The sequence below is a fragment of the Salvia splendens genome, chromosome 1, assembly GCF_004379255.2.
Source record: "Salvia splendens isolate huo1 chromosome 1, SspV2, whole genome shotgun sequence".
Classification (NCBI taxonomy): domain Eukaryota; kingdom Viridiplantae; phylum Streptophyta; class Magnoliopsida; order Lamiales; family Lamiaceae; genus Salvia; species Salvia splendens.
The window spans coordinates 27,874,831-27,898,319 of NC_056032.1; the positions used below are offsets into that span (position 1 = coordinate 27,874,831).

The window sequence follows — 23,489 nt, forward strand, 5'->3', positions numbered from 1 at the left end:
AAGGATGCCTATGTATAAAACAAAAATAAAAAGAAAGGTTGTGTGGACAAAAGTGTGCTTGATCTTACTTTTGTTTCTTTATTGTTTTGTTCGAGGACAAACAAAAATGTAAGTTTGGGGGAGTTGATACGCTCGAATTTTGCACTATTTTAAGGCCTTTATTTGGTCCGTTTTTAATGTCAAAATCACATTTCATGTCCATATTTTGTATATTTTATCCATTTTGGTATTTTGACGTGTTTTGTGAGAAATGTGCAAAATAGAGCTGAAAAAGGGCATGAAAACGTCAAATTCTGGAAGCTGGAACTGAAGTGCAACCCAGCGGCCCACTGGACACAATGCATTGATCGCTGGAAACGAGTCCACAGAGTTCTGGAGCTGTCCAGCGGTCGCTGGGACCTCTGGACCTATGCCAGTGGCCGATCAGGGTGTGCTACATACCATTTTCTTCGTCATTGAAAGAGCTTCGCTCCGGTACCAAGATCATCTCAATCGGAGTTCTGTGGAGAAAGTTATGGCCATTCTACGAAGACTGCGTAATGCTGTCAAGTGCTGGCGGGAATTTAAGGAAATAAAGAAACTATTACCTTGTTAAGTCAAATCTTTTCCTTAACCTATGGGGCACGAAAATTCCATCTTTCCTATTACTTGGAGGACACCTTTTACCATGTTTAAACCTTTTTCAAGCCTATAAATACCCCCTCAAGCTTCATCAAAAATAGATCTTCTTTTTGCCATATAATTCTAGAGCATAAATTTGGGAGTTCTTCATTGTGCAAGAGGTTGAAGAAGGAATCAAGAGAAGATCAAGGCTACAAGGATTCAACATTTGGGTTTTATTACTTTAGTTCTTATGTTCACTTTGTTTTCCATTCATTCTATGTTTTTAGCTTATTCAATTATGTGTAATTAAATTCATAGGATTCTAGGGATATGTTAGTAACGACTTTGGTAATACAATTCCGTTTTTCTATTTAATATCCGCATTGATTTTATTTCGTTTCTTCCCTAAGTTGTTCTATAATACTTCACGTTTGAGTGACACATTCGGTGATGATTTAATATAACTTGCTACATAATCGTGAGAGGAGGTTGGCGAGTTAGATCCACTTAGTAGACACTACAATTAGCTTTCCTTAAAACGACACTGTTAATTGAGAGTGAGGACTTTTCAAGGGTCTTAGGAGCTTTTAGGAGTTACAAATCTAGGATTGACAACCCTAGTGTTAGTAATCTACGCTTGTGCCGCATGGGCAAAACTTATGTGACTCGTTCTATCGAAGTATAAACTGTGCTAGGGTATTGTAGTTGGAATTTGTATAACCATAACTATGAACGCACATCCCTAGAATTCTCGTATCTCTCATATTTTACCTCTTCAATTATTTGCAATTAATTATTTTCTTGCTTTCAAATTGTTTTTAATTTTCAAAATTCTCAAAACTTTTGGTTTTTCAAATAGTGAACGAAGGTTAGTAGAAGGTAGACAGTCTGTGATTGTTTTCCCGTGATCGATATCCGGTGTTGACCTTTAGCTATACTATTCCTACTATGTATACTTGCAGGTATTTATAGTGCTAATAAAAAGTGCATCAACCCTTCCAGCGTCCTTTTTTACCTGAGTCACTTCGACACCTATCTTCCTAACTTGTACGTTAACTTGCACACTTTAGCAACTTTCTAGCACATAATATACAATTAAGCCCATCATACTAACTAATAACCAAGGCATAGAATACGACTTATCAAAACTTCAAATATAATGGGGATAAAACAGATTTAAATAGACGGCGAAAAAGATTTTATACTTATGATCGAAAACAAAATGAACATCTCTTTCACATATAGTCCATACACCCCCTTAGTGTTAAAACACAACACAAATCACAGTCATTGGATCTTTGAAATGGGTGGTTGTGATATCAATAACCGATCTACATTATTCACCAACTAATATACATTATAGGGGTAAATTTGGTAACACAATAATTAATCGATCGGTTTCTAAACTGCGGGTCCGATATTTCATCGAGATAATATCATTTTATTTTTTGAGAGACGATACACGTCCACTCTCTCACCGTCACATCATTTCTCCTTCACCCTCAATTTTTTCTCTCTCCAAAAACGCTACCTGCTGCACAGATCCACTTCGAACTGAACCGAACCCAATATCGTAACTAGTCAAATAATTAAAACGAATCAAATCGAAAATCCAAACTGAATTTTAAGTTTTCGGTTTGGTTTTTTGATCGGATATTTGGGTTATGGTTATTTAGCTCACCCCTAATCCCATATTTTGAATCAATCTCTTCGTCGTAAGTATATCATTTTGTCCTTATTGCCACATCTATACTGATTCCTCCAAGTCCTTCTCACGTTGTAACAGTTCTGATTCCTACTTCCATGTACACAGCAAAGAAACTATCATATGTCGTTCAAGACTTTGTTGATATCAATACAAGGGTTCGAGCTATGGAGTAGAAAGATATGATGAACCAAGAAGAGTGGTTTTGTAAGTTATGTATACCTGACTTGCATGTTAGGGGGTCAAAACGCGACAAGGAACATCTATTCGGGATTTGAGGGCAAATCCTTTTGAAAAGTGGTGGAAGTATGTCTCACTTTTATGTACTCTCTCCGTCCATGATTAAATGATTCGTTTCGTCATTTTGGGAGTCCTTAATTAAATGATATTTTTAGGAAGTGAACCCCAAATTCCACCATCTCATTACTCTCACAACTATACTTCCTCCGTCCTGCGGTATATGACACATTTCTTTTGGGCACAAGTTTTTAGGTAGTAATATTTAGTACTCCCTCCGTTCCATGTTAATAGAGTCATTTTTCTATTTTGGAAAGTTCAAAGTTTATTGAGTCATTTCTATTTTTAGCAAAAAGTAATTCTTTTTTTACTTTATTCTCTCTGCATCTCTCATACTTTACTCTGTCTTACTTTTTCCACCATCCATTTAGCACACTATTCTTAAACTTCATGTCAAAAAGAAATGCATCTATTAACAAGGAACGGAGGGAGTAGTTAAATAAGAAAGGATAAAGTAAAAAATGAGACGGAGTGTTGTTTTTTTATCAATAAAGGAAATGCATCAAGTTAGTTGGGACGACCCAAAACATAATACGCCTCACTTACCCTGGGACGAGGGAGTATTTAAAAATGGGTATCACTTTCCACTACTTTTCCACTCTCACTTTTTTCTACAAAGTTAAATAATTTCTTAAAACTCGTGCCAAGTCAAAATGTGACATTTAATCATGAACAAAGTAGTATTAGTTTTACAGTATATTGTGAGTGCAAGAATTTAGTGGAGTGTAAAATCTACTAGCGAAATCCGAAAGAAGATGACCTGTTCCTTTCCTTTGGCGTCACGAGATTTTATTGAACTCTATTTTGCGTGTTAAGGAGAGAGAATACAATAGAGATAAATGTGTTTTTATTTTTAGTAATCGGTCATCTTGGTTGAGGCAAACCAAAAAGGAAAGTAAGTCATATTCAGTGGGACGGAAGGAGTAGCAAATTTGGACATTATTATTGGTGGACAGATGAAGCAGTATTTGTTTTCTTAATTAATTAGAATAAGTAGATGAAAAATTATGACTAATATTAATTGACTTTTATATAATTTTCTTCTACCTATTAGCATTTTCTCTTAGTTTTTTTCTTTTTAATTTATTTCTTTTTAAGTTTTTTATTCTCTTATGTGTATGTTTATCTTCGCCCACATAAAAGTTTCATTGTTGGACTAAAATGATACACATATGTTGAATCATATTATTAATTTTTATCTCTTTGTAATTGTTAGAAAATACAATGCGGAAAATAAAAGACTATTGCAAAAAGTAAAAGACGGGGAGAACTTCAAAGACTATATTGTGAATAACTTGAATTCTATTCTCTCCATGGTTACACAAGTATATATATAGACTCTAATTCTAGCTAAAATGGAAAATATATTGTAATTATACTAATATCTTTTTTATTTGATTTTACATAATCTTTAATTGATTTCCTTCTTTATTCTTGCCTTAACTTCATCTTTTACCTTCTTGTTCTCCAATTAATTGATTTACTTATTCCAACACTCCCCCTCAAGTTAAGTATCGAGTTTTTCGACACTTAACTTGCACGATCTTTATACTCGTATTTAAGAGTTCTTCAATTTCCATTGACAGTTTATGTTCGTATCATAGAGCTTCTTCAATTCATCATTGATAAGTTAGGCTCTTATCAAGGAGCTCTTCAATTTTTGTTGACGGTTTTAACTCGTGTCAAGGAGTCAATCTACACAGTTTTAACTCTTGTTCGGGAGCTTGTCTAAACAGTTTTTACTCATATTTAGGAGCTATCTTAGATAGTTTTAGCTCGTATCCAGGAGCCATCTTAGATAGTTTTAACTCATATCTAGGAGTCATTTTAGACAGTTTTGACTCTTGTCAAGAAGCTAATTCAGACAGTTTTGACTATTGTCGAGGAGCTAATCTAGACAGTTTTTGCTCGGGAGCCAAAGATTCACTCTCCTCAATGTTAATGGGTGTGCCTTGAGAATCTCTTCCACGGACCGACCAGTACCAATATATTCAGAGATCACTTCCCACCTTCGAGAAGTTCCTTTAGGAAATTTCAGCATTCCCTTCCTCAAAAGATCAATCTCTTCTTTAGTCCAAGGTTTTTCTCTTTTCTCATAGCTGCTGTAAGTAGCATGTCCCATTCATAGCTACAGAACCATTCGGTTTAGAATTGTTTTCAACTTCCTTCACATCTTTTGGTTTCTGATCAGTGTTGAGACACTCGGCTAGGAGATTTCCACTCTCAACCAATTCCTTCCCTTCCATCCGATCACATAGACTTTTGAGCTAATCTTTATCATAAGGTGAGCAAAGACTTTCCACGTCGTCAGCAGTAAGACCATGCAAATGCTGGGACAAAATAGGTGTTGTAAGTGTTCGAAGACGGGTCCGTTCTTTGCGAAGGAGCTTCTTTTCTTTCTCCTTGATCTTTCTCTGATTTGAAGCAGCTTCAGCAGCCCTCTTCTTCCAATCAATCTCTCATCTTTTCCATGTGAACATATCTATGCTCATTGCTCAAGTTGGCTTTTCTTTCCAACGGGGCTGTGCGTCACGCCTCCTTTAGTGATTGCTCTCTTCTCCGACCAACTGACACAATCATCCGTCGTTGGTTCTCTTCTCGGTTACTATTTCCATAGCTCTCCCCCTGTGACGGATTCTACTTTTGAAGCCGACACAAGCTGTCATTATGCACCCATCTTTTGGCCTCCATCATCGGCGTGTGGGTTCGTCATCTGTAGGTTTCTCGCCCTCTCATAAGATCTTCGTTTCATCTTCCTTTGCTTGCGTGTGTGCCAACTTTACTTGCTGAATCGACTCATGCACACTAGCGCTTTCCGCAGACAGTTTACCAACTCTCTCCATGTTTGCTTTGGCAGCAGTATCAGCTACAGCAGCTTGCTTTGCCGCTCTCTCCTTTTCTTCTAAAGACGCATCATATTCCAGACGACTTTTCCTTACTTCCTATTTAGCAGCATTAAGTTCAGCAACAGCATTCAAATACTGCACTTTGTCAGTTTCAACATCACCGTTTGAATGTCCATTTACTCCTTGCAAAACATTGTTGTTGGCTTCCGTCTTTGAAGTTCAATAGAATTCAAGTCATTCACAATGTAGTCTTTGAAGTTCTTCCCGTTTTTTACTTTTTGCAATAGTCTTTTATTTTCCGCATTGTATTTTCTAACATGGTATCAGAGCTATATATATAGACTCTAATTCTAGCTAAACATGGAAAATATATTCTAATTATAATAATATCCTTTTTATTTGATTTTCCATAATCTTTAATTGATTTCCTTCTTTATTCTTATCATAACTTCATCTCTTACCTTCTTGTTCTCCAATTAATTGATTTCCTTATTCCAACGGTAATTCTTTCTTAAATTTTCAATTCACAGATATTTTTATATGACTTATCAAACGAATTTTCACACTCGTTTTTAGTGTGATTCATTCTATTCCACGACTTATATCAAACGGTTCTTCCATCCCGTTTGTATTGTCATTCATCCATCCCTTATCAAGTCTTCTGCCCCGCATTCTTCGCAGAATTCTTCGTCATTCTTCAACAAGCTACGAAGGATGATATCACATTTCTTGATTGTTACATTCCTTTTCCGCCCCGTTGCTAGTTTTTATATCTTAGAGAGCATACTAACCAAAAACACCCTCCTATGCTTTCTCTCATAACTCTCTCGCTCCTCTCTCCAGGTTACCGTTATTGAATTTGACCTTTTCTTGTCTTTCTCATACACTACACACAATAAATTTAATTTCCAGAGAAAATGGATGTTCAAGGCCACAAGATCACTGCCACTTCTGCGGGTATTTGCTCTTCCACACTCTCTTTTTGACAAAATCCTACTCATGTTTCCACAGCTTTGTCTGCTGTATTTTACAACTTTTTTCCTTTTCTTTCTTGAATTCTGCCGTGATTTAGATTCTTCATATAAATGTAAATTCCTTTCACAGACACATTCATCGATCAATTCTCCATAACTGAGCTGGTTTTAGTGTTACAAAGAGACAAAAAATCCAGTCTTTGTGTGTTTGAAATCGTTCAATCACTTTTTTTTGGGCTAAATTCCACGAATGTACGTCATGGGAGATGATATCCGCCATTTGTACCCAGAAAAAAACTTTTCCAGTGATGGGAAAGACGCGAGAGGAATTCGCGTGTATGCCTCAATACAGACGCGAGACGATGTCGCGTGTTTAGTTGAAACACGCATCAGGAGCTCGCGTGTTTGCCTTGGTTACGTTCTAGTCCAGAATGCAGAAGCCGATTTACTGTGCTTGTTTGTTCGATTTAATTTCAATTGATTTTGAAGGATTTACAGAGCAGCAGAGATGTTCGGGAGAGCGCCGAAAAAAAGCGATAATACCAAATACTATGAGGCATTGGGAGTGCCGAAGAATGCTTCACAGGACCATCTGAAGAAGGCGTATCGCAAATCCGCGATCTGAAGAAGGCGTATCGCAAATCCGCGATCAAGAATCATCCCGATAAAGGCGGAGATCCGGAGAAGGCAAACACGCGAGCTCGTGATTGAGGCATACACGCATGAGCGTGTTTCAACTAAACACGCCATCTGTATTGAGGCATACACGCATGAGCGTGTTGCGTGTTTTAAGTAAACACGCGAATTCCTCTCGTGTGTTTCCCATCACTGGAAAAAGGTTTTTTTCCGGGTACAAATGGCGGATATCATCTCCCATGATGTACATTCGTGGAATTTAGCCTTTTTTTTGCCCTGTTTACTCTGTTTCTTGATTTCACATTAGTGTCTGCTTTTCGCTTAAATTGTTTAGCCATTTAATTTTACATCAGTCAATTGCTGATTGTAGCAATTCTATATCAATTTGAATTTTGAAGTAGTTTTTTCAATTGAATAAAGGGCATGAGGGCATGTTTGCTTTTTCTTGGACTGGTTGTTTGTTGTAGTATGTGTTTGTGATTTTTGTTTTACATTTGAAGGTCCGAATATAGTGAAGAAAAATGCTTTGAGCAGTGGCGGAGAAAGTGGGAAGTCGAACAAATCAGAAGATGATGTGTTTTCAGACAGTGGGATTAGTCGACAGTTAGAGGCGCACTTTGACAGCGTGAGGGAATCAGGCTAGAGTTCGGAGCATAATAAGGGCGTGGAAGGTGATGTTTATGGGAATGAGGAGCTGGAGATCAAGGAAACTGCCGGTAAGCATATGAAAGACCTATTCTCTATGCTGGTAGACATTTAATTGTGGATGAATGTAATGTTACGATTAATTGTCAGCTAATATCAAGAGTGTTGAGAACTTAAAATGGTAAATTTTCTTGATATTTTAGGAAATCAAAATTTTCTTTTATACATGCAACGAAAGGCCTAAGTGCCTATATTTTAGTCATGTTTCAAAATGATATTATCTGACTGATTTAAAGGCACGTCTTCTCTATTGAACATAGTGAGATAAGGAGTATTGATGATTCAATATGCTCATACTTGTAAGTTGTAACTAATAAAGAGGAATTCAACTAAGATAGAGGTTAAACTGTCTATCTTTCTATCCATCTAGTGTTAGGTAGAGCTTCGAGTATTAAAGAGGAAAGCTTTGTGATTTGTTTTTACATGTGAAATCCAACATAAGGAAATCTGATGCATTGTTTGTGTTAGGATATTTTGAGATGGTGAAACACGTAGAATGAATCGAGACTTGATCAAGGTAGCGGTTATCGGTTGACGGAAGTTGACGGCGGTTACAACCGATTGATAGTTATCAAGAATCGGTTATTGGTGATCTTGAAGCATTGAGCATGGATTACTCTTCCTATAAGTAGTGTGTGCAGCGAGCTTAGCAAGAGGAGAGAGAGAAGCTTCATATCGGAAAGAATACAATTGCAATCTGTGATATGTGCTCTCGAAACCGGGTCGTGTTTCGAGCGAGATTGAGGGAGAGAATATGAGTGTTCATAGTTCCCATTTGTATTCGATATGAAAGTGTTCTTCTACATTGTATCCATAGTTGATCATCAATGAATTCTTTCTCATTTTGTCCGTGGACGTAGGCTTACGCCGAACCACGTTATATCCTCGTGTTCTTGAATCGTTTTGATCTTGCTCTGATCTTGATTTCCAACCAATGGCGCCGTCTGTGGGAAAGAGGAGAATCGTTGGAAGAAGTCGGAGATCAATTCGAAAATGAATGCGCAGCCGTTGCTGCAGCTGCTGTTGTGGGGGGTGGTGTGCTATACACGTGCCTCGAGAAAACACTGATTTGAAGAACACACGTAGATGCTCTGTTGCTGGAAGCAGTTAGAGAAGTTGTTGACAGAAGTGTGTTGAATCAGAAGCGGTGGATCGCGTTTCTTGATCGAGGTTATTTCTGGATCGCAGTTGAAGTCGCATTCTGCATCGATCGGTTTCTGGAGCGAGTTGCAGATTCGAAAAAGATGAGCACGATAAGGCTTGACGTTGAGAAGTTCTCAGGGAAGAAACGGAGTTTCCAAGAAGGAAAAAAGGCGCAAGATCTTGGCTACAACAAGAAAGGAGATGAAGAGCGAAGGAACAGATGGAGATGCCGAAAATACCGTCTCAGAATGCGGAGGTGATGTCGTCATTGTCTGTGGCTTCGTCGCCTAAATCTCCCGGGCCGAAGTCTCCCGGTCAGAACTCGTGTGTGGTGTTCGAGCACAACCATGTCAAGGCTCCTGGAGGAGCTGCAGCAGGTGGAGGCGTGGAGGCGAGGCGCGTCCGCCCTTTTGCACTCGGGGAAAGTTGTTAGAGTGAAGAAGGATGGTTTCGATTCCAGAAGGGGAAAGGAGATTCACGCGTAGCTGGTGTTGAGCGGATTTTCCGCGAATTTGTACGCCATGACTAGTTTGATGAACCTCTACGCCAAATGCGGTGCGGTTCAGGATGCGTATAAGCTGTTCGATAGAATGCCTCTGAGGGATTTGGTGTGCTGGGACACTGTGATTGCTTGTTTTGCGCAGAATGGGATGCCGAGAAGGGCATTGGATTTAGTGGCTGGGATGAAGGAGAAAAGGTCTAGAGCCTGATGTTATCACTTGGAATATGTTAATCTCGAGCAATAGTCAGCTGGGGAAGTGTGATGTTGCAAGGGAGTTGATGTTACTGAGATGGTGTTCGACGAAATGCCTGAGAGAAGTGTCATTTCTTGGATTGTGCTTTTGTGGGGTGTGTTGAAATGGGAAGGGCTGGAGAGCTTCTTGATTGAGATCACATCCGACACCTTTGAGGTGGAAGTTTTATTGTCCGGTGGAGGCGTTGGCGATACGCAGACATGGGATCGACAAAGTTCAAGATGATCGAAGGAGTGGCCGGACAAAGGTCATAGAAGAGAAGTAAGTGTTTTGAATCATCTCAAAAGGTGGAGGATTGTTAGGATATTTTGAGATGGTGAAACATGTAGAATGAATCGAGACTTGATCAAGGTAGCGGTTAGCGGTTGACGGAAGTTGACGGCGGTTAGAACCGATTGATAGTTATCAAGAATCGGTTATTGGTGATCTTGAAGCATTGAGCATGGATTACTCTTCCTATAAGTAGTGTGTGCAGCGAGCTTAGCAAGAGGAGAGAGAGAAGCTTCATATCGGAAAGAATACAATTGCAATCTGTGATATGTGCTCTCGAAACCGGGTCGTGTTTCGAGCGAGATTGAGGGAGAGAATATGAGTGTTCATAGTTCCCGTTTGTATTCGATATGAGAGTGTTCTTCTACATTGTATCCATAGTTGATCATCAATGAATTCTTTCTCATTTTGTCCGTTGACGTAGGCTTACGCCGAACCACGTTATATCCTCGTGTTCTTGAATCGTTTTGATCTTGCTCCGATCTTGATTTCCAACAGTTTGCCAAAATGTTAGTAGCTAAATTCTGCACACCGTCATGCTTTAGCATTATACTAATATTGAAGCAATCTAACTTGGAAATTATGTCAACTTGTTAGTCTGCTTCTTGCGAAAGTGGTAGGGGTAGTCTTGTTGATGTATTCATTACATCTTTCATGAATTATCTCAAAGCCTTGAGTTTGAGAATTGGCACTTCCATCAGATATCTGATATGTACTTAATTTTAATAGTTTGACATATTTATGCCAACTGCTTTACTCTTGAAATTTGGTCCTAATGAATGCAGAAACAACTGAACAATCCAATGATGCAAGGAGTGAGGAAATTAGACGGGCTGGACCTGTCTCAGACGGAAATAGCCACCCAGACAACGTACAGATACTTCTGCCGAAATGGTTTCTGTTGGACACTTAAATGATTCACAGCCTGAAAGTGGTCTTCGAGGTGAGCTAGTACGTGGACCTGATGCCAATGTCCAAGTGCAAGAACTTGGCTCAGCTTCTGTTTCTTTAGACCCTGAAGAAGGTACCATTCTGGATCAAATAATAGCGGCAGGTGGAAGTCAAGATGAATTGCGTGATAAGTTTGTTTCTGATGGGACCAATGATGATTTGCTCTCTCCATCTAAATCTCTTCAAACTGATGCTCCTGATGAGGTTCATAGTGTAGTCCATTCTGTTGAAAGAAGAGTCTTCATCAAAATGGCTGAGGTTGCCCTTGTCGATGAGACTCGTGAAATCGAAGATGCTTCTGATGTGGATAAAGAGCTCTCTCATTCTACTGAAAACATTGGGTCCACTAAATCTGTTTATAAATATAGTTTACCAGATGAAAGTCTGTTGAGTACATCTTTGGTTGAGCCTGACGAGAGCACAGAAGCTTTAGATTAGATGTTACAGAGAAATCTGATCTGACTTGTATTGTCTCCTCTAATGACATGACGAAGAAGAGATGCCAAGAACTAGCACAGATGCAAGTGATGGAGAGAAGTCTTACATGGCTGGTGGTTATGAAAATGCAAACCAAAGCCTGGAATATAAGAACTTGAATTCTGTTGACGCAAGTTCGGCCCTCGGATTCACAGAAGGTGCTATTCCATGTGATGATAATAACATTACAATGGAAAAGAAAGATGTGGATCATTGTGAAGAAAATACTAACGTCAAAACTTTAAACAAAAAGGGTAAAGGAGTTTCGACAGAAGTAGAAGTAATCCCTGATTTTACAGTGCCTTTACAAATACCATGGCAGAGAAAAAGTGAAGAAAATGAGTGAAATTCTCAAGGGCACAAATGTTAAATCACGAAGTCCGTTGCCCTAGGGATTGGAGCCACGCCTATAAATACGAGGAAAAATATTTAAGAGGAGCGCCCTTTTTAGTTAGATAATTCCTTAGGTGTTTCGGCTCACTCTTCATCTTCACTCACTTAGCTCACGCATTTGGTTTCATGGGAGATTTGGGGTATTATAGTGTGGTGTTTTCTGTTGTTTGGAAGTGTAACACCGTCCTGTTAAGGGAGAAAAATAATTTACTTTTCGCACGTACTTTCTTTCGCCGAATTCCTTGCCGGAAATTCGACGACTGTTTTGTGACTCGTTTTGCAGTTCTACGGTTAATCTAGCTTCGTTTTCAGTTTTCGTTTTGATTCTGATGCTTACTGTCCTGCTTTACTGGATTGGATGCTTTTCGCAATTGAATTGTTGATTGGAGTTAAGATCGGTGAGATCGGAGTTGATCTACTGAATTGAGGTTGAATCGGAGTTGAAATGGTGTTGAAGGTTGCTGATCTGGTTTGGTTGGTGATGAATCTGATAGATCTAGCTTAGATTTCCTTTAAATGTTTGAATCTGAGTATGTATGTTTGGATCTGCATGGAAACTTCTGTTATTGCTGATTTGCTTGGTCCAGTAGATTAGATCTGGTAGTTTTTAGTTTAATCATAGCGTTCAACGTTCAATTTGAAGCATGCTCTGTTTTATTTCGTCAATGGTGTTGAAGCTCTATTCCATGCTCTGTTTTTAGTTGGTTGTTTGGAGAAGATGAAGTGAGAGGTTGTTAGAAATCAGATCTGCATCTGTTTGTCCTCTTTTTGCTTTTACAACTTTTCTGCCAGCCCCAGCCAGTTTAGGAAAAATGGTCCCCACTTTCCTTTACATCTTTGTCCGCCTATTTTGGGAAAGTTTCAGCATGTTTCTTCAGTTACAGGTGTTCTAGTTAGTTCTACTTCAGTTTACAAGTTGTATTGAGTTTGATTGTCAAGCAAGTGTCCGTACTTTTCCCATCCGCTAGGTGCAATAGATAGAGTCCAGTTTAACTTCGTCAGGTCAAGTACATTAAAGTCTTAACCCACTTAATGAATGTGTGGCAGCAGCAGCCTTCTCCTTTTCCGATTGTGTCGTAGAAACAATCTCGAGTAGGTCCCTAGTCTCTGTGGTTCGACCCCGCTCTTGCCGCTTATACTTTGTAATATTTGTTACATTAGTGGAAAATTATAAATCTTATTGAAAGGGGGAACACGTGCGCACGCCGCACGTGCAAAAATATTTCTCTCTTCATCCACTATCATGTTATATCACCCTGGTAGAAGAAACGCGCTAAGCCTTTAACCCATGCCCAACGCGCTTGGAGCACACCAAAAGCCCACTGCACATCCTCCATCACATCCGCTTGCCGTTGCGCAAAAAAAGTCCTCTTCGGTTAGGTGGGCAACTGATCATCTTCACAAAAACGTGTCACCTCGGGTATATGTCACCCGCCAAGTAATACCCCATATGATATTTGTTGTCATTGGCAGTGAAGTCGATGGCGAAGCCTAATCCCTAACCTGCTCGTTGAAGAGGGCCGAGGAAATGAGGACGTTGAGGTAATCCATAATCAACTAAAATTTTGATTTTCACCATCGATTTATAATACCCTTATTGACGTTTTTTTGTTGATCGTATTGACATTTCGGGGCTGATGATCTAGACCCTTGATTTGAATATCTAATGGTTATTATTTAATTGTAGTTAACAATTAAGTATTGAGTTAGCAACACTCCCCATGTTATAGAAATATGCATATAATAAACCGTGTTTAGTTTCTTGATCCCTTAAATTTGTGGATTATATAAAACTATAATACTATAATTTAGGCATAAATATATATGCATGTATTTTGCTTACATTTATGTGTATATATTTGTTTACATTTTATAAAAATATTTAAGAGTGCATTATTTTGACTCCTCATTTGGGACTATATATTTATGCATATATATATATTTTGAGTATAGTTTTGCAATAAATAATACATTTATGAATCTGGCCCGGCCCGGCCCAGGCAATTTGATAACTGGGCCTGGCCTGACCTGGGCCCATTTATGTAAACCAAAACCCAGGTCCTGCCCAGCCTGTCTCAAATATGAGCCTGGGCCAGGCTGGGCCTAAATATCATCGGGCCTAGCCCGGCCCACTTGATACCACTAGTGGGGTGCGTGCCTTTGTACCTGGTCGTAAACTGGCCTCCCACGCGGTCGAACAATTGTTCCACTGCCAATGCATACAGTTTATGCACTATCGAGCATAAACTGGCAATCGATCAATACCATAAGTTTGTGTGTACCTTTTGGCCACAAGCCAAGCTTTGTATCGATCAATACTACCATCAGCAAGAAATTTTGTGGCAAACACCCAACAACAAGATACAATAACTACCGAATTAGGGGCATGTACCAATATCCAAGTACCACGACTCAAGAGAGCTCGCATCTCCTCATCCATAGCGGCTCGCCATAAAGGGTGTTTGAGTGCCTCTTGGTAAGAAGTTGGAATCATTGTAGACAAAGACAGAGCAAAGGCATGAAAAGGAACACTCAAGCGAGTAAAGGAAACATGACTAGACACAAGGTGTTTGGTGGTACAAGTACGTTTACCTTTGCGGATTGCTATGGGTAACTCATCAGAAGGAGTTGGATCTTTAGAAGCTAGAGGCAAAGATGACTGTGGCAGTGGACATGAGACTGTGTTTGGTACTGTTTCAGGGGCTTCAGGGGCTGTTGCAGGTTGATGACATCATGTATAAACGTGTAAAGGAGGAATAGAAGACAGGAGATACAAAAGTTTGGGCAAGCAAAGGAGTAGGATTTAACTGGCTAGTTGGTTTAGTTTGAGAATGAGTAAAATAAGGTTAAAATTTAAAGAAGGTGATGTCTGCAGATATATAATGACGTTTGGTAAGAGGGTCAAAACATCGGTATCCCTTTTTGGTTCTAGACTAACTAAGAAAAACACACTTAATAGAGCGAGGAGACAACTTATCAAACCCAAGAGTAAGATCATGAACAAAATAAGTACACCCAAAAATGAGAGGAGGAATGTGATAAAGAGGTTTATCAAGACGAAGACACGAAAAAGGAATATCACATGCAATACACTAGATGGAATCCTGTTAATAAGAAAGCGCGCTATAAGAACAACATCAGACCATAGATATATAGGCACATGCATGTGAGACATAAGAGTACGTGCAACATCTAAAACATGACGATGCTTGCGCTCAGCTACCCCATTTTGCTGAGAAGTGTGAGAGCAAGAGGTTTGATTAATTATACCATGAGATTCACACAAAAGATGAGATATATTGTTGTGTGAACTCAAGAGCATTATTAGTACGAAGAATGCGCAAATCAACAGAATGTTGGGTCTTTATTTCATGATAAAAAGATTTGAGAACAGTAAGGACTTCACTTCCGTGTTTAAGAAAATACAACCATGTCATACGGGAATAATCATCAACAAGAATTAGAAAATACTTGAAACCCCTTTGGAGTCAATCCTACTTGGACCCCAGACATCACAATGAACTAGATCAAAAACAGAAGAGCTACGAGTCCCTAGTCGAGAAGGAAAGGAAGTGAGATGGTTCTTTCCCAACTCACATGACTCACAATTAAAATCAACAGACGCAACTGGAACTAAACTACGAAGATTGGGAGAAGACGGATGACCAGGACGACAATGCCACTCATTTGGAGACACTGAAGTAGAGAGAGCACTAGGAGAGATGTGAGTACTAGGTTTGATAACACCGGTGCCAGTTACAGGAGAATAGTTGCCATCAGCAAGACAAATAGATGTAAGAGAGAGGATGGAGAAAAGGATGTCAAAGGTAGAGGCATCCGTAGTAGTAGTAGTAGTAGTAGTAGTAGTAGATGAAGAACTTAGATTAGTAAACTCAGTGTTATTAGCTCAATCTAGTTTGCCAAACTTCTTCCAACACATATCAGACTCATGATTTGAACGACCACAATGATCACATAGTCGATCATGAAACCTCGTCCTCGACCTCGGCCACGTCCACGTCCCCGTCCCCATCCTCATCCATCATGCTGACCTCGACCACGAGCAGACTTAGCTGAATTATCAAAAGTGGTATATTCCGTATGCTCGGTGGAGACACGAAGAACACGAGACAACGCATTAGACAACGTTGGAATGTTATCACTGGCCATCAAGCTATCTCAAAGTGGCTGGAGATCAGCATTAAGACCTGACAAAAATTTTGCTACCATTAATTCCTCCCATTGTTTTGCTCTTGTTGCGGCGTCACAGGAAAGAGGATGATAAACTAAAATCTCATCAGCAAGGCCTTTCAGATTAGAGAAGTAATCATTGACAAACTGAGTATCCTAAGTATGAGAGAAAAGGTTCTCATATAATTCAAATAATCGAGAGACGTTTTTGTCATTGAAAAACATCTCCCGTAGAGCATCCCACATGGCTTTGGCACTATCCAAGCACATGATATTCTGACTAATAGATGGTTCTAGGCTATTGAGAAGCCAAGTCATGACAGAGCAATCATCAGCACACCAAGTGTCGTAGTTGACATCTGTAGTAGCAGTCGGGGCAGTTCGAACATGGATCTCCTTCTTCAGTGATCCCAAAAATAGGAGAAAAGCACGGGATCAAAGAATATAGTTGGAACCATTTAACTTAATTGTGGTTCCGATAGGCAGTCTAAAATCAGACATGATAAAAGAGACTGTAGCAGGAGTAGGATAGGATAATAGTTGTAGCAAGAGGGCAACTGTAGGAGGAATAGAATAATAGTTGTAGTAGTAGAGCAGCAGGCAGTAGAGCAGAGCAGCGGAGTAGGAGCAGAACAGTAGCAGCGGAGGCTGAAAAAAAACCCTAAATTTTGAAACCCTAATTTTCTTTTTTCTTTTTTTTTTGTAGTTGACATCTGTAGTAGCAGTCGGGGCAGTTCGAACATGGATCTCCTTCTTCAGTGATCCCAAAAATAGGAGAAAATCAAGGGATCAAAGAATATAGTTGGAACCATTTAACTTAATGGTGGTTCCGATAGGCAGTCTAAAATCAGACATGATAAAAGAGACTGTAGCAGGAGTAGGATAGGATAATAGTTGTAGCAAGAGGGCAACTGTAGGAGGAATAGAATAATAGTTGTAGTAGTAGAGCAGCAGGCAGTAGAGCAGAGCAGCGGAGCAGGAGCAGAATAGTAGCAACGGAGGCTGAAAAAAACCCTAAATTTTGAAACCCTAATTTTCTTTTTTCTTTTTTTCTTCTTCTTTCAGACTAACCTAGGGACGGATTTGAATCCGCAATGATACCATGTAGAATAGTAAAATACAGGGACAGTGGAAAAAGTAGTAGTGTGTATTTTATTACTCCATCCGTCCCATAATAGATGTCACACTTTCCTTTTTAGTTTGTCCCACAAAAGATGTCACATTCTTTTTTTGGAAAAAGCTCTCTCTCACATTAATATAAATACACTATTTTCTCTCTCCACCTAACACAGAAAACAACATCTCCAAAAATTCCGTGTCATTCCCCAAGTATGTCATCTATTACGGGACAGATGGAGTAGTAAACATATGCCACAGATATATAATACAAGAGACTAAGTCAGGCTATATCACATCACCGATGTGGGACATAATACATACTCCCTCTGTCCCATAATAAGAGTCACACTTTGCCATTATGATTCTTCCCAAGAGTCACACTTCTTTTTTACTATAAATAGTAAGTAGGTCTTAAGTTCCACTAACTCACTTCACCTACATTTTATTATAAAACTAATATAAAAAAATGGGTCTTATATTCCACTAAATTTTCTAACTCACTATTCTTTACATTTCTTAAAATTCGTGTCCATAATAATAGTAACTCCTTTTGTGAGACGAAGGGAGTAATATATATTAACACGTACAAAAAAAATGTCATAATTATTTAGGAAGGGAGCAACATCTTTAGAGCATCGACTGTGGTAGACATCATGCTTAGAAATCCTAGCTTGCAACGATCATGCGATAAAAGTACCAGATATAGGATACGTGAGTATCTAATAGGTTAATGTTTTTCGATTCCAACAAAATTCACCCATTTTACTTTCGAGTATCATTAAAAAGAAAATTAAAATATTGCTAGATTCACAGATCATTGCAACACACTTCAATCCATTTGACTTTTGAGTATATAGATACTCGTATCAAATAGGATACGTCGGGTATCTAATACACTTATATTACAAAATTCTCAAGGTTGGATTTATCAAAAGAAAATTAAAGAGTGTGTTCCAATGAATGACAGTGATGATACAACTGAGATTTCATTGAGTCTCCAGTTTAATTGAACATATTGGGAAGTGGACGAACCGCCATGAATGCATCGACCATCTGCACCAAACATAAACTTTGAGTTAGTGCATCGAAGTCTATGGCGATTGTTACGGCTGTAAAGCAAAAAATTAGACTACACCTCGTCTGTCACAGCTGCTCTGGCCCTGCGGTGTCTTTCAACCAGCTCTGTCAAAACTTCAGTAAGCCGTTTCTTAACTTCTCCAGTAAGCATACGGCCTGAACCATATTCCTATTTAATCGTGAAATTACCATTAGACAAATTAAGGAGGAAGATATTTTCATTTAAATAAATGGTGAAAGGGTTGATTGTACTTAAAAGTCATATAAACAACAATACTTACTGTTCGGATGTGCTCAAGTTCATTATCGTCCTCCAAAAAAAAGCCAAGATATTTAATGGGTATATCTACCTGAAAGTATCCACGGAAGGGATGTTATGATTGCAGAACCAGTGACGGTATATGAAAGAGCAGAAAAAATATCAACTAGAGCGCTCTAATAGTATCAAGTTACATGGTGTTCTAATTGCCTAACAGGCAGAGCACAAACAAAATTTGTTTTCGAATTCATATGGTTGTACACTATTTAATATTTATGGTGTAGGATTGGACCAACCGAGAGCAGTAGCACCATATAATATATATAAAGCCTCGTAAAACCTTTTACTACTGGAATAAGTCATGATAACCCGATCACCACTTCTCAATTAACTCAGAGCAATCAGATTTAGGATGGCAAGTCCAAATTTAGAACCTGTGACTTCTAAATAAACTTTATTGCATCTTTATAGAAGTGTTGCCTAAAGGGCTCTTCAGAACTATTATTCCATTCTCAATGTGTTGTTATCAAAAGCTCAAGTTATAACTGATTACCTCATTTGCCATAAGTTATTTTGGCCTTGAGTTCAAATGTTCAATGTCAGATAACCACAATTTCATGGTATTACACTCAGCATATGAAGATTGAATTCCACATAACGTAATAGCTGGTCAGCTTACAATATTGCCAGACTCACAGTTCAAGCATAAAGCGTGGACAACCCAATTGCATTTTAAATGTCAAACTCCAAAGATTGAAGTGGAAAGACAAGATATTCAATACCTCAAGATTTGCCCCAAATTTTCGGTGATTCTCTACAGAATCTTGCCCACCAGAGAAAGCATATCTGTTTATCTGTTTTGAAAGAACAACAGTTATAAAAAAACTAGGAAAACAATGGAGAGTTCAGTCACATATAAGGAAAAGGATGGATAGAACTTAGGGAGCTTTTGCAGCCAAACCTTGTTTTTTATGTCCTTAGCAGAATCAGTCACATATATAGCAGAATTTGGATCACTAGCAGACATTTTCCCTGTTTCTCCCTGAAAGTATATTACAATTAACAAGTTAAGAAAAGAAGATGCATTCCATACTAATCAGAGTAACATATAACTAAAGATGGATATGAAACCTGAAGAGCAGGGAAAAATGATGATTCAATCAGAGCTGGCTTGTGATAACCTAATCGAGGAGCAACATCTCGTGTCATTCGGAAGTAAGGATCCTGAAACAAAACATGTCAGAGATAGACTTAAGAAATCAATTAGAATGGAGTAATCAATATTTGAATCAACAGAGAACAATAAATGAAGACATGTGATGAATATTCAGACACGAAACAGAGAATTATGGCTAAAGCGTGTGCCCTTCACCCCAAATTTCTTGTATTATTCACAATGCAAGATGCATCATTCCCTGATATTTAGAATCACTTTCAATAGCATATAGCAAGGTAAGACATGCATACTAATATTAGATTGCATAAAAACAACCATGAAACACGTTTAGGATCAAATGGTAACATAACAACTGCAATATCAAAAACCAGGAAATTTGAATGAAAAATGAGAGTAAACCTGATCAATTGCACAAGGAATCAAGCAACGTAGACTATCTTTGCCAGAGAAAAGATGTGGAAAAGAACTTGGGAAAGACGGAGCTGCCTAAAAATGTTAAAATAACTTCAATGTTAGTACCACGCATAATGAGAATCACATTTACAACACCAAATGAACCTCATCTATAGCGTATCAATATGCAGCAAAGATTGACACCTGGACAGGAGGAAAGCTGACTTTTCCTATGTGATCTTCTCCACTGAACCCAAAAATGCCTACCACCTGTAGTTCACAAAGAACATTATTTCTAAGCTTAAAATCTATGATCAATTCAAGATAATAATGCAAAAAATCCAAACCATCCTCAGAATGCTAATCACCTTATTATATGTCACACATTTTGCAATCCTGACCATGTTCTTGTAAAATGACCTGCACAATTTCAACAAATAAACTTACATGGGACAAACATGATGATATCATATTGTAAATAGAAAAAACAATCAGCTCGTATAAGTAAATCAATCCATTACACCCTGACTCTATAAGTAAAGAAACATTATCACACAGCGATTTCTAAATGAACTGGTAACATAAAAAACTACTTATACAGCAACACTATCAACTAAAACTGGAAAGCTACAGCTGTGAGAAAAAAGGCAGAAGCACTCACCCTCCGACATAGTCGAAATCGGAGAAAATAAATGTCCTCGAAACGTCGAATCCACAAGCAATAATATCTTTTGCATTTTCACGTGCAAGCCTCTGACTCTCCTCCACCGTTAAATTCTTCCACATGCATTTCTCATCATCTGTCAATTGTATCACTAGAGGCACCTTGAATGCATCTTGCAGATACCTAAAATCCAAACAATTAGTTATCACCCCTAAAAATAAGAATGCGCACACTAATTAGTCACCAAATCCATATTCCGCATTCAAAATTGCACACTAACTGAAAAGAGGGGGAAAATGCACATTCGGGAAATTGCACATTCCAAATTAAGTAAGATCACATAGTAATTAAGCGAGAATAAAATCAATAACAAGACACTAAAGCCAAATTGTATCACTAGAGGCACCTTGAATGCACCTTGCAGATACCTAAATCCAAACAACACACCATAGATTAGTTAGATCACGCCTAAAAACCAGAATACGCACACTAATTAGTCATCAAATCCACATTCCGCATTCCAAATTGCACACTAACTAAAAAGAGGGGGAAAAGGCACATTCAAAATTGAGTAAGATTAATCGAGAATCAAATGAATAACAAGACACTAAAGCTCACATAAGTGAAATTTGCGATTACTTGGTAAACATGAACGGCACGAGATGGCCGAGATGCAGGGCCTCGGAGGAAGGGCCTCGGCCGGTGTAGAGGTAGAACTTCTCGCCTCTCTCGTAAGCATCGAGGACGTCATTGAAGTCTCGGTGGGCGAAAAAGACGCCGCGGCGGAGGAAGACGTGGGGAGGGCGGCCGGTGAGACGCGCGACGCGATCGATGAGGGATTGGTCGAGGCGCTGGCAGCCGAACTTGTCGATGAGCTTGTCGTAGTCGATTTTGCCGCCCTTCTCGGCCGCGACTTCCCACGGCGTCACGATTTGTTCCTCTTGCTCAATTGCGCCGCTTGTCTCAGCCGCCATGGTGCCTCGGTTTCAATTTCAATTCAGTTTCAGCTCAGGCGAAAAAATCAATCCAAATGGGTTTGGGTTAATGTCATTGACACAAATGGACATCCAAATGGGCCTTTGGTTACTCGAAAACATAAACTCGGCCCACTCTATTTTTTAATTGGGAATCTATGGAATGAAGGAGTATAATTTCCATATAAGCATTTTCAAAAATGAATTTCTATAACATAAGCACCTTGTAGAATTTCGAACACTTAGGATCTGCTTGGTACCTAGAATTGGAATTTGAACTAAAATTGAAATTTTATGAATTGGATTAGAATAAATTGAATTAGAATTTAATTACAAATTCTTTGTTTGTTAAATAAAATAAAGCTTTGTTTGATACATCAAATTGAGGATGTGGAATTGGAGCGCTAACTGTAAATCTAGTTTTTGGTATCATAAAAATACTTGATTTGTAATTGAATTAATAATTAGACTTCTAAATAATTATAAATTCACACATAGCATATCCATAACACACACATAACACACCAACATAGTATGCAAACATTCGGACAATACACACACCGAGAGAGAATGAATACGCACACACACAAATATACATATTGCACACACATGCATCACACAAGCCCACACTATATATGTAACGCCCCGTTTTTCTAAACCTAATTTGTGAACCCTAATTTACTGGTTTTTAATGTTTTTATTTTCGCGAAGCCGTGAATTAATTGTCGGCAAATTAATTGTTGTTGGACTAGAGATTTGTGAAATAAAACATTAAGCGTATATAAATAATTCCTTTCCGTGAGGTATATATTTATTGGACTCAATTCCGTGTTGGATCCGATAAATTAAATAAATAATATAAAGGTCCAGTCCGTGATAAATAAATTATGGACTGCACAATTTAAAATAAAATACAATGGGCTGTGATTTAAACTAAACTAATTAAAATAAAAGATCTTTAATTCAAATATTAATTAAAGATCCTACAGATATCTTCCTCCTCCGTGAAAAGATACTCCTCCTCCGTAATCTGCAAATAAATACCAGATAAATGCAAATTAATTCAAAAATAAGAAAAAAAAGAGGAAAATTCGAATTCATTCCCTCAACACGTTGAAACCGTTCCTCTCTCTCCCACAAATCTCTCCCATATCCCCAACCCCCTCTCCACTACATTAAATCCTATATCAGTTATTCTTTTCTCCACCCATCATACCTGCAAGCAAGAAAGCAAGAACCATTCTTCAACTTCTATTCAAGGTAATCAATTTCATCAATTCGTTTTGTGGACTTCTCAATGTTGTTTGAAATCAACATCTGTAATCTCTGTTGACAGAAACCACATCCGGAGGAACCTCTTTGTTCACCCAACACTATTATCATCCCAATTCAACTTCAAGCAGAAGGTAAAAATTCCTTTTAAATTTGAACTCTATACACATCAAACACACGCTTACTTTCTGCATTCACCCATGGCTGCCATCTTAAACTCTCGCAAATTATACGAACAAACTCCCATCAACAATTGAACACCCTCATTGTGTAATTGAAAATTAAGAACGAAAAGAAACGTTTTTGATCGAGAATTTACCTTTCGGAGTTAATCGGGGCTGCGTGGGATCTGTTCGGAGTAAGTAGGGACTGCCCCGATTGAATGACGGCGACGGTGGTTGGCGGCACGGCCGAACGGCGCTGCGTCTCCTGCTGCGGCTTGACCCCGCGACGGCGGCCTCCGGCGAGGAGCACAGCAGCAGCTACGACGGCGGCGACAGCAGCTCCCCGACGACGGCAGCGACTGTGCAGACGGATCTGGAATTCGCGAACGGCGACAACAGTGGCGTCGCATCTCCCGGCAGCGTCTGACGGCGACGGCGACTGCG

General features: G+C 38.8%; 1 protein-coding gene across 1 annotated transcript; it reads right to left on the bottom strand.

Annotated features, from left to right (window-relative positions):
• Nucleotides 1–17,843: 17,843 nt before the first annotated feature.
• Nucleotides 17,844–21,656, bottom strand: LOC121797679 (tryptophan--tRNA ligase, cytoplasmic-like). Its single transcript, XM_042196335.1, has 11 exons — nt 21,275–21,656; nt 20,633–20,818; nt 20,340–20,391; nt 20,176–20,241; nt 19,978–20,064; nt 19,533–19,625; nt 19,363–19,443; nt 19,184–19,255; nt 18,424–18,492; nt 18,201–18,311; nt 17,844–18,118 (listed from the first exon to the last, which is right to left on the bottom strand). The coding sequence occupies exons 1-11, from the start codon at nt 21,607–21,609 to the stop codon at nt 18,068–18,070; spliced, it is 1,203 nt and encodes a 400-aa protein (XP_042052269.1). The 5' UTR covers nt 21,610–21,656; the 3' UTR covers nt 17,844–18,067.
• Nucleotides 21,657–23,489: the final 1,833 nt, after the last annotated feature.